At 35.5% G+C, this 12,298-nt stretch overlaps 1 protein-coding gene across 2 annotated transcripts in view; it reads right to left on the bottom strand.

The window, feature by feature from the left end:
• The window catches only part of LOC103046566 (integrin alpha-X-like), a 30,398-nt gene that overhangs the window by 12,493 nt on the left and 5,607 nt on the right, over positions 1 to 12,298 (bottom strand). For both annotated transcript variants that reach the window (XM_049464740.1, XM_049464741.1), the window contains exons 2-17: positions 10,277 to 10,379; positions 8,929 to 9,029; positions 7,919 to 7,989; positions 7,643 to 7,757; positions 7,417 to 7,547; positions 7,128 to 7,261; positions 6,826 to 6,970; positions 5,469 to 5,619; positions 5,234 to 5,307; positions 4,693 to 4,810; positions 3,599 to 3,735; positions 3,348 to 3,506; positions 2,535 to 2,729; positions 1,042 to 1,175; positions 767 to 909; positions 525 to 682 (exon numbers count right to left, since the gene is read on the bottom strand). In XM_049464740.1, coding sequence (XP_049320697.1) covers positions 525 to 682; positions 767 to 909; positions 1,042 to 1,175; positions 2,535 to 2,729; positions 3,348 to 3,506; positions 3,599 to 3,735; positions 4,693 to 4,810; positions 5,234 to 5,307; positions 5,469 to 5,619; positions 6,826 to 6,970; positions 7,128 to 7,261; positions 7,417 to 7,547; positions 7,643 to 7,757; positions 7,919 to 7,989; positions 8,929 to 9,029; positions 10,277 to 10,379 — 2,069 coding nt within the window. The remainder of the gene's footprint in view (positions 1 to 524; positions 683 to 766; positions 910 to 1,041; positions 1,176 to 2,534; positions 2,730 to 3,347; positions 3,507 to 3,598; positions 3,736 to 4,692; positions 4,811 to 5,233; positions 5,308 to 5,468; positions 5,620 to 6,825; positions 6,971 to 7,127; positions 7,262 to 7,416; positions 7,548 to 7,642; positions 7,758 to 7,918; positions 7,990 to 8,928; positions 9,030 to 10,276; positions 10,380 to 12,298) is intronic.

The following is a 12,298-nucleotide window of genomic DNA, read 5'->3' as shown; positions in this document are numbered from 1 at the left end:
GCAATAACAAAAAAGATGCAGAGCTTTCAGACCTCAAATAATGCAAAGAAAACAAGTTCATATTCATAAAGTTTTAAGAATTCAGAAATCAATATTTGGTGGAATAACCCTGGTGGTTTTTAATCACAGTTTTTTCATGCATCTTGGCATCATGTTCTCCTCCACCAGTCTTACACACTGCTTTTGGATAACTTTATGCTGCTTTACTCCTGGTGCAGAAATTCAAGCAGTTCAGTTTGGTTTGATGGTTTGTGATCATCCATCTTCCTCTTGATTATATTATTATGTTCCAGATTTGTTTTATTTGGTAAACTCAAAGAAACCCATCATGTTTAAGTGGTCTCTTATTTCTTTCTAGAGGTGTATGTGTATTATACCACAGCAGTGTTGATATTATTAGCCTTGGAAGTTTGAGTTTGTTTCTGTTGCCTGACCTAAAACTAGGCTTTTTAATTGCAGTCTTTTTTAATGCAGGATTTAATGCCTTAAATTTAATGTCTCTCAAACATAAATATTTCACTTACCTCTATAAGGAAATTGTGTTCTTTGCATGCATCACTGAGACCAACCACCATCTCGCCCCTCTGGACTCGTTCTTTTTTAGGTTTATCTTGGAAGAACGCCCGGAAGGTCTGCCGCTTGGCGTCAAGTTTTAAGTCGTAGTTTAACTTTGCCGTCAAGTCTAAACAAAAGAAAAAAAAACCTTGTTTAGAAAAATTCTGTCACCAAACAAAATGGCGAAACAAAATCACACAGCTCTACAGACCCTTTCCCTGAGTGTTCTGTTCAGTGAGTCTGAAGCACACTGTCACAGTGTTTTCTAAAGGTTTCTCGCACTCTGTTTCTTTAGGAGGAATCTTTCTAGGGTTATAGGTCACTGTGGTCACCAACGACACGATGGGTCTGGACCTGAACAGAAAGCAGGAGTAATGGATCAGTGCAGATTCAGATCAAGAGCACATAAAGCACAATGAGTGGATTATCTCTCAGAAACAGAGATATGCTCCGACTCTTCATCTCCACATCTCCATTTAGCCAAACCTGAATAACATGGCCGCTCCTTTGGATCCAACAGCAATGTCCAGCAGCCCGTCCTCACTCTGATCCAGAGCATTCTGACTCAGAGACAAGCCGAAGAACCGCAGACCCGACTGCACAGATGAGCCACTGATTCTCTGCCATTACAGAAACAGAAAAGAGATTTACATACGGAGCTGTGAAAAAGTATTTCCCCTTATTTCCCCCCTGCTTTTTGGTCTACTTATATACAGTAACTAATATTATTCAGATCATTAAACAAACTTTAATATCAGACAACAAACTTTAATATCAGACACGAGTTAATACAAAATTATTTTTTTAAATGATGATTTTATTTATTACAGGAAAAAAGCAATCCAAACAAACCTGGTTCTATGTTAAAAAGCAACTGCATCCCCATTAATTAACTGTGATTAACCACAGTTAATTAACTGTATAATCGAAAAAAATCACTTAAATAGGACCTGTCTGACAACATGAAGCAATATAAAAGATTTCAAAGAGCAGCACATTATGCCTCGGTCTGAATATATTCAAAAACAGATTGGGAAATAAATAATTGAGCATCTATCAGTCAGGAAAAGGTTACAAACTTATTTCTAATTTTTTGGGACTCCAGAGAACCACAGTGATTCACTATTATTCACTAATGGAGAAAACATGGAACACTGGTGAGCCAGGAGTGACCGACCGACCTAAAGAAATTACTCCAAAAGGGCATGACCAACTCATCCAGGAGATCCCAAAACAACCCAGAAAAACATTTAAAGAACTACAGGTCTCAATAAATCCTCAGTTAAGGTCAGTTTTAATGATTCAATAATAAGAGACTTGAGTTCCAACATAAAAACACTGCTGTCCTGAAGGAGAATATCTGTCCATCTGTTTGTGACCTCAAGCTCAGAAGTATTTGGGTTCTGCAGCAGGACAATGATCCAAAGCACTCAAACAAGTTCACCTCTTAATGGCTCAAAAAAATAAATGAGATGCCATGGATAATCTTAAACAGGTGGTTCATGCTGAAAAATCCTCCAATTTGTCTGAGTTAAAACTATTTTGTAAAGAAGAATGGACTAAAATTCCTCGACAGAGATGTGAAAGACTCGTTGCCAGTTATTGTAAATGCTTGACTGCAGTTGTTATTAAGTTATTAAGTTATTAAATTTAGAGGACAAATACATTTTCACATACAACCATGTTTGTGTTACATCGTAATATAATAAACTAAATAATATGTTTTATAAATGTAATATAAAGTGCAAAAAATCTACCAAAATACAGAAGCGCAATAATTTAGTGAACGTATGTAAACTGCAAAAATAAACAGTTATAAAAACATATCCTTAAAGCTTCACAGTACATAATCGACTGCTTTTAAGACATAATACTGTTAATATCACAATTTGGATATTTTTTTGTGTGTGTCATTATAATTTGTACAAAAAAAAATTTGACACACCCATAATGTGGACTATGTTAAGGCGATGTCTCACCTGTGAATAGGTAGAAGCGATGCCTCCCGCTTGTCCATTAAAGATGTAAACACTGCCCTGTCCAATGTCCTCCAGAGGAGCTCCTACAACAACATCTGTAATTTTATCCCCATTTAGGTCTCCTGGGCTGGCCAGTGAGGAGCCAAACCTACCCCTCTGTCCAGCCATTCCTTCCAGTGTCATGATTGGTTCACTCTTTAAAAATAATGTAAAAAATAAAAGCATGTTACATATATATAATATAATAAGAGATCATTTTTAAATGATGAGTTTCTTTTATTTTACCAAACTGAAAACCTCTGGCATATAATCAAGAGGAAGATGGATGATCACAAACCATCAAACCACCAAACTGAACTGCTTAAATTTTTGCACCAGGAGTAAAGCAGCATAAAGTTATCCAAAAGCAGTGTGTAAGACTGGTGGAGGAGAACATGATGCCAAGATGCATGAAAACTTTAATTAAAAACCAGGGTTATTCCACGAAATATTGATTTCTGAACTCTTAAAACTTTATGAATATGAACTTTATTCATATTTTATTTGTAGTATTTGAGGTCTGAAAGCTCTGCTTCTTTTTTTTGTTATTTCTCATTTTCTGCAAATAAATGCTTTAAATGACAATATTTTTATTTGGAATTTGGGAGAAATGCTGTCTGTAGTTTATAGAATAAAACAACAATGTTAATTTTAAACCAATAGATAACTAAACATATATATATATATATATATATATATATATATATATATATATATATATATATATATATATATTAGTATTTTAGGCAATAACTGAGCGTGCGTTTAACTCACCCAGTAATTTGCCCGGCGTGGAACAGAGTAGACGAACACTATTCCTTCCTTACTGGCCTGTGTAAACAGTGGAGCAGAAACCAGCAGCAGGTCTGTGAAAGAATCAACATCCAAGTCCACCGCACACACTTCAGCTCCGAAATAGGAACCAATCTGAAGCTGAGAGAAAAAGAACAGGTTCAGGACTTCTTAATTAGTTAATTTAGTGTATGATGTGACCTGGGAGCAGGAAGAACTCTAGAATGGTTTACCTGGGGTTTCACGGGGGGATTCAGAGTACCCAATCCCATAGAGGTTGAAATGAACACTTTTCCTATATGCCCATGCCTTGGAGCTCCCTGAATTACATAGTTGATGAATGGAGTTCTTGCCACCGTCATAGAATAACCTGTGAACCCAGTGAACGCAGATTAACAGAGCTTATCTATTGTGTGTATTATTTGTTTATTTGGTTAGTTAGTTAGTTAGTTTCTAACTGCTTTTATTTTATTTTGAGGCTTACTTATCCTTTGAGATCATTATGTAATGTTTAAAATTTGGCCACTTTAACAGAAAAACTATTAAGGAGTACTAACGCTACTCTGCTAAAGTACAGTGTTATAAGGGTGAGTTTTCAGTTACGTTTCTCCAGCACTAAGGCTGGGTGCAGCAGTATTAGGATTAGCCGCTAACCACAGCGCTAGCTCTTTCCCCATTCAGAGGCAAGAATATAAGTCTCTAGTATGCATGTTTGTAAAACAAGCTGCCTGGGACAAGTTGCTAGCTGATAGCACCCTGGGTTTCTCAGTCTAACTAGTGCTGTGGGTATCAGCTAATGCTAATGCTGCTGCGGCCAGCAAATCTGTGTAGATTAACATCTAGCGCTTGTTTGACTTTGAAAGAAAAGTTTTTTTAAGAATTACAGTTTTGTTTACTTAGCCACTTTTTCCACAGCTTCCCCATTAGAAGGGAAACATGTCGACACTCTTGCTCACTTCGATGTAGCATCCTCACTAGTCTTACTAGTGTGATATGGTTCTTTAGTTTTTACTCTCTAGCAAATTATATTATACTTTCATCCACGGGACACCTTATTATCAGAACACCTACACTTGTACTTCCTCTCACTGGTATCTTTTTTAGAAACCTTTTACTTTGTGATTCCTCTCACTGGATAGTTTATTAGTCCTCCTTGTACCTTGTTAGCTTGTTAAGCCCTATGGCCACAAAATCTTACATCCTTACATCCAATGCTCATCAGTCAGATAAACTACAGTCTCTAAACATCAGCAAAGTTGAGCTATAAAAGAGGGGTTTCTGATAAAGTGCAAAGAGAGTGCAGTTTGTGTTTCGAGATGATTCTTACCTAAATAACTGTCGTGCTCTCTGCCCTCCTGAAAGTCACCTGAAGGTCCTGTAGATGAATACTCCTGGTATCCTCCTTTCCACTGATAAGCCCCGACTGCACTCAGCAGTAAATTCCCCTAAACACACACACACAAACATCCGCTCAGACCTTTAGGATTCATGATATTTATTTATTGTGCTCAATAGAACAGCAACAGTACAGCTGTTTGTGTGTTATTAGCTTACTTAGACTGTGTTAACCCATTATTTTATTTTGGATAACAATCATACTGTAATTTGTAATCCATAATCTCCTAAACTCAGACAGTTTACATTGCTTTTCATGTTACCTATTAACAATACTTAGGATGTAAAAAAAGTCAGGGAGCATAAGGGGTTAATGCAAAAATCCAGATACTTCCCTAAGGGTCAATTTACATTATTTTTCAACTATTCTTATGCTACTAAAAGTTAAAGTAGTTGGACAATTATTGAAACCTAAACAGCCACAACACCACAGAATTAAATGTGTACAAATGACATAAAGTTAGCAAAAGTACATCATAGTTAAACTCAGCACTAAAGCCATCTTGTGCAAACTCCATTCTGGTGGAATCTCCTGACGTCTGGGTCCCTAAAAGAAAGAAAGAAATATTTAATTAAATAATAATAATAATACTTATGTCATGTTATACATTTATCAAATTTACAATTTAGTCCACGACTGTAATATAATCTAATAATAATCTATTTGATAATGTTGACATTTCTACACCAGAAAAGGAACAGACCTACCTTCGATTGCAATTATATTCTTCTCCAGAGTTTCCTTTATTCTGTTGAGCACACTAAAGCTATCCACTTTAAATTTGTATTCACTGGGGGGGTCAGATGCAATGGTGTTCAACTCATTTTCTGCATACGGGTTTTTAAAGGCATTGCCAACCTAAGGAGGTCAAATACAGCAAACATACAAATTGCTACTTACTAGGCACAGAAACAATGATTAACCGTGTAGATTGGATTGGTTGCAAACTACAATGAAAGCCATTGGCAAGACTTTACAATGAGGTTAAATTAATTAACAGTAGCATCTTATCTAGTTACTAATTGGCACTAGTTAAGTCAATTTTAGCCACAACTATATTTTACACTGTACTGTAAATTAATGTATGCTTACAGTAAAGTGTTGCCAAGCTATTTTGATCAGAATTTGTTTTCCAATGAAATTATTTGTTGTGAGAGAATTTAATAGGAAGGGCTTTATGAGGCATTCAAGAATAAAATTAATTATTTATCTTTTTACAGAAATGTATTAATTAACCTTATTAATATGTCATACCATATGTTTGTCTTAATTTAAGAGCTTAATTTTAAGCATGGAAACTCTGTAATGTGTGACAGCGTCATTACTACATCGCTGCTATTTGTAACAAACCAAACCATGTGAAAATCGGGTAAAAATTGGTAGAGTTGTGATTATTATAAGTGTATTTTACACTTTCCTCAGCGTAAATTAATGCACTCGGGGCGCAGGGTTGCCTCCGCCAATATGGCGGCCACGCAGGCACCTATACGTACAAGATATCTATGGGGAACGGTATCTGCTTCTCTGGTGGTGCTGTTCTACACAGTGCTCCACAGCACCTCTAGCAGTATGGTTTATATCTTAATTGCTTTTTATAATACTACTTTGGCTGCTATTTTACTTAGATTTCTTTTTTCCTTCTTTGCAAATTCTCTGAACATTGTTTCAATGAATGTCAATATCTTGGTTATTATTGTTGTCTTTGTGGTATTCTTTTTCTTCTTCTTCTTCTTCTTCTGCTTATTATTATTATTATTATTATTATTATTATTAATATTATTATCATTATTATTAGTAGTTATAGTAGTAGTAGTAGTAGGAATAGTAGTAGTATCATAAGGGAAATTATAAACATTTCTTGAATTTAAATATTAGATAAGCCACCCACATTACTCTGCAAGTATAGGAAATTTTTTATAAAGATAGAGATGGTTCTAGACTTTACCCTCCCAGCATCTAACTAATGGGGGAGAGCAGGAGTCGACTTAGAGATCAGGGAAAAATCTGATTTGTGAAATGAGTAGGTCTTTGGTGCCAGTGTGTTAATGTAGCAACATATCTTACCCCAATAGCGTAGCGAATGATCTTATTCTGCTGCGCATATGCAGCAACTGTAGACAAATAATTTGCATCATGTGACTGACCATCAGTGATAACAACCAAAACTCGGTTAGCTTTTGCTCTGGGGTTTCTGATGAATAAATCATCCCTGCACAAAACACAGCACAGAAAATGTAGAAACTGAAATGAAGGCTCAGTAATTGAGTAGAGTAGAACAGTGTCAATATACAGTACCAGGGATTTAGCTTAACATAAACTTTAGCAGCATAGGAAACAATGCGTTGCACACAATGGAAGATCCTTACACAAGTTTGTTGATAGCACTTGCAGTGTAGGTACCTCCTCCTTTCTGCTGAATGTTCTGTATTAAATTGCTGTTCAATTGGTAAGTGAAGTCTATGTGTATTTCACATTGATTAGAATACTGTGCAACAGCAAACTGAAAAAGAAATTAGAGCAATGAATGTTAGTATTTTGTTATTATTATAAACATAAACTTCAACATAAACTAGCATCCAGGGTAATATGAATAAGTTATAGATTGAGAAAAGGAGTGTGTCTGTTGAAAAAAGTGTGAGAGGGTACTGTACATACCCTAATATCCCGGGTAATTAATCCCTGTACCATTAGTTCAACAAAAGTCTTCATTTTTTTAAAATCATCTTCTGAAACACTTCCAGATCCATCCAATAAAAAAGCAATGTCTATTGGTTGAACTGGGCAATCTGTGAACGAAGAATAAAACAGGACAGACAGATCATTATTACCTGGGTTATGGGTTAGAGCTTCTGTTGGGTATGTAGTTCACAGTTTGTCTTACCTCTCAATGCGCTCGGTATTGGACCTTCTACGTTACTGTTCCTATCCACTGTGAAACACATGCCGTTGTAGGTCGTGACTACTCTGCAGTTTTTGGGGATGGTTGGACCACAGGCCTGAAGAACAGAGGAATGTTTAACTGTGCTGCAGACTGATCTACATCTTACACCAAGCAATAAGAATCTCAGACATAATTTGCTTCTTAGTTTGAAATTTTGCATAGCTTTGCTTAGATATGGATAATGTATTTGAGTATTAGTGATCGAGAGAGGCTTACTATTATCTTTGAAGACTTTGGATCTTTAGTCATTGAGAGACCAAGGGACATGTTTACAGCTTCAGAGGGTTCTGCATCAAACAGGACAGTAGAAAAAGCATTAGAAATGCACTAAAATCAACTTTTTTCTTGTTCTTTGTGAAATACAAGGATTCAAGGATTCAAAGAGACTTTATTGTCGTTTGCATCACATGTGGTTAATGAGGTGGACCGAAATTGTGATCTCACGGTCCAGTTTACACCCAAGAGCAGTTGTTAAAATAGATAAATATAGATAAAATAGATAACAAATACAATAGGTCTTTCTGAGTTGTATATGATGCTGCACATGAAACTCTTCCTTAGCCTCCATTGCCTGTTATTTGTGCAAATAACTCATCAGTGTTTATATGCTTTACCCAGTAATTCAGATCTAAGAAACGGTTATGAGGGTTAGAATTTGTCTATAGAGGAACACCACCAGCCAAATACAATTGAGATAAGTAGATGTGTATTTAGGACAGTTATTTTTACACTAGGTAAAAGTAAAAATCCACCTGGGGTTTTGTTCCAGCTGCTTGGGCGGCTCTGCTGCCGCTCAGCCCACAAAACCTTGGGTGGATTTTTACTTTCTGGACCTGGACTACCCACCTCTGTGTGTAAGTGACTATAGGTTTACATAGGATCTCCGGTGGTTTTGGCGTTTTAAAGAGACTCAGTGGCTGAACTGCACTTAGCAGGGCATTACACATTGTTACACGTTGTAAAGTACACATGTTGTCCTTCTCGCTGCCCCACAGTGCTGTTAGCCAATCAAAAGCGATATGTTTGCATGTATAAATATTCATGAGCAAGTGAAATCCTGTCGTTTCTCGAAATCCTGTCGTTTCTCCCCGCCCCCATACCTCCCTGTGGCATACATTCATACTAGAGACACAACTAGACATTTTAAAACCAATGAAAAAAACAATGGAATGAGACCTTTGAAAACACAATATAAATGCAGGAAAAAAAAGATAGTTAATCATTACCCTTTATTGTTAAAGGTGAGCAGCGTCCGGCTGTTACTCCACAACTGTAAACTTTACCTCTTTTGTCCCCATTTTGTATTAAGGGGTCACTAACAATCAAACTGAGAAAAGACAAAAGACAAAGCTCAGTTAGTTACAGTATTACTGATGTTTACGTTTATATACAGTACATCACTAGTTTTACTGTTGACAAATATATATATATATAATGTTTTAATCAAATGTTAAGCATTCGTTTAAGCTCTCAGAAATTAATTAAATTAAGCATATTTAACTAAACAACTCAATTAATTACAGTTACAACAGATATATTTGGTTATGCTATTACTTATTCAAGCTCACTCGTCATGTTTAAACTCTCAGTATGTTTCAGCACTTTACTGCTTACTGAAACACCGTCGATCATTTCTGTAGATTAAAACATATCCAGTAGATGGCAGCAATGTATACACATATAAAAAATATATAGCAGTGAGAGCACATCTGTACTGAAATCAGTCATTAACATGAACATGTTAAGTGTTTTCTGTCTAAAAAACCAACAACAAAAATGTGATAAATAAATAAAGAGCGTTTCTCAGTATTTAAGTTACTGATTTGTGGATAACTTTATATATTTTATAAATTCTATTACCAAATGAATGATATGATACATACACCAACTGGTACACAGTTTAAAAACGGCATGTGAACAAGAACCAATTGCAAGGGAATGAGATAATTAAGGCGTGGGAACAAGATCCTATTGCAAGGGAATGAGATAATTAAGTTAAGACTTAATTAACTCGTTCCCACACCTTAAAAAGTTTTGGGTATGACTTAATTATTTCATTCACAGGCCTTAATTGTCTCATTCCCACGCCTTAACAAGTTGTTGCCACAACTTAATTATCTCATTCACATGCCTCTTTTTAATCTCTTTTCCTCAAATTAGAATATTTTTCCCGTGCCTTAGTAAGTCGTGGCCACACATTAGGGTCTTATTTCCATGCCTTCATTAAGTCATGGCCATGCCTAAGGATCTCATTCCCACGCCTCAATTAGTCGTGGTCACACATTACGATCTCGTTCCTAAACCTTAATAAATCGAGGCCACGCATATATATGTATTTTTTTTTTTATTATTATTATGTCACATTTTAAGCTCTGTAGGTCTGTTTATTTATATTGGCTTATAAACAGCTCTTTCCTCTAATCTCTAATATCATTTCTGAACCTGCTTATTTTTCTACAGAGCTCTTTATATAAACCCTTCTGTTAAATCTGATAGACGTGATAGATGTTTAACACATAATTGAGATACTGAAGCATATACAGACAAAATACAGCAGAATGTTTTTTCTCTCACCTTCTGTCTCTCTGAATCACTTTGTAGCCGAAAGCTGTATCCGGGTTCCGAGGGTAGTTTTTCCAAGGGCTTGAATCAAGGTTGAATGCCGCTGACTGAGAAACTACAATTAAAAATAAAAATATTTACACTGTTAGCATTAATACAGACCTGGCTGGGGTTTGAGCAAGAAAAAAAAATAAAAAAGCACTTCAGTTTCTGAATCAGTTTCTCTGATTTTGATATTTATAGGTTTATGTTTGAGTAAAATGAACATTGTTGTTTTATTCTATAAACTACAGACAACATTTCTCCCAAATTACAAATAAAAATATTGTCAATTAGAGCATTTACTTAAGATAATGAGAAATGGCTAAAATAACAAAAAGATGCAGAGCTTTCAGATCTCAAACAATCAAAAGAAAACAAGTTCATATTCATAAAGCTTTAAGAGTTCAGAAATCAATATTTGGTGGAATAACCCTGGTTTTTAATCACAGTTTTTTTTTTCATGCATCTTGGCATCATGTTCTCCTCCACCAGTTTTACACACTGCTTTTGGATAACTTTATGCTGCTTTACTCCTGGTGCAAAAATTCAAGCAGTTTAGTTTGGTTTGATGGCTTGTGATCATCCATCTTCCTCTTGATTAGTTGATAGTTAGTTGTCCTAGTTGTCCGAAATTTATCAGATAAACTACCCAATAGAGCGGAGTGAGACAATAATAGATACTAACCATCAACTAAACTACAATGCACTGAGAAAATAATACAAAAACAGATGCTAACCCATATTGGAATTTGAAAATTAAACTAAGTATTTTTTTCTTTGCTTTTTCACAGAATTTTAACTATTTTAATTAATAGCACAGCCAGATTATCCTTACAGGTCAAATACAAACACAAGCCTTGTAAAATTTTGAAATGTCTTGCCCTTAGAATATTTGAAAAACGAGAATTGATCAACAACATAATAGTGATGATAGTGATAACAAGCTGAGATTTAGGAAACAATAACAAAAAACACTTTTACTTTCGTTACAACAACTGGGACATTGTTTCCAACCCTCCGTGAGATTCTTAAGAATATTTCTTGTTTCCTTTTTCCTATTTCCATGTTTCAGGTTCCAGATTATTGTTAGGGTCATTTTCCTGTTTGGATCTCAGCCTTTGCCCATGATTGTACCGCTAAATAAGGCACTGTTAAGGCAGAGGAGCTCATTCAGTGGCCGACTGCTGTTTCAGTCCTGCTCCACAGACAGACTCTGAAAGTCTTTTGTCCCTCAGGCCATAAGACTGTTCAACTCCTCTCAGCACAGCAAACTGAAGACTCTGTGACACTTTTTCATTCTGGCAACTCTGGACACACCATGGACGCACCCCCATCTATGGACACACTCTCAGTCTTGCTGTATTTGCACTAGTAGTTCATTGACTATCTACTGTTTACATATATTTTGCACTACTAAACTTATATGAATATGTAACTGTGTATTTGCACTTTCTGTATGGCTGACATCAGTTATCCTCACTTTATGCTCATCAACTGGTGTTCACTGTCTATTGTGTTCAACTGCAATACCTCCATTCTCCATTACACACACACTAAAGAGTGTACTTTTATACTTTACATTTTATTTTATTGTATTTTTATAAGTATCGTTATATTTTATCCTTTTGTAATTTTGTGTATTATACATACCTGCTGCTGGATGTCTAGAATTTCAATAAAGTATCTATCTATCTATCTACAAAAATGTTTTTTAAAAAGCTTCTAAACAGCACCAAAAGAGTTTTACTACATCAAACTATAATACTATAATATCAATTAACAACTGAAAACAACTGAAAAGTCCTGAATGAAGTCCTGACTGAAACCTCAACCACAAAGTTCAGCTGAAGTTTTCTTTGCACGCAGTTTTTTTCAATTCACTAAATGAGGAAAGGTGAATAAATCACATCATGCTGTTTAGCCTAGTGTGGAAAACTATCACAGACAGAGATGAAAGGTAGTACAGAGAACTGACTAAAAATCTGACAAGAA

The sequence above is a fragment of the Astyanax mexicanus genome, chromosome 15 (assembly GCF_023375975.1).
Source record: "Astyanax mexicanus isolate ESR-SI-001 chromosome 15, AstMex3_surface, whole genome shotgun sequence".
Classification (NCBI taxonomy): domain Eukaryota; kingdom Metazoa; phylum Chordata; class Actinopteri; order Characiformes; family Acestrorhamphidae; genus Astyanax; species Astyanax mexicanus.
The sequence above is the reverse complement of the archived record's forward strand: the minus strand, read 5'-3'. Positions and strand labels throughout refer to the sequence as shown.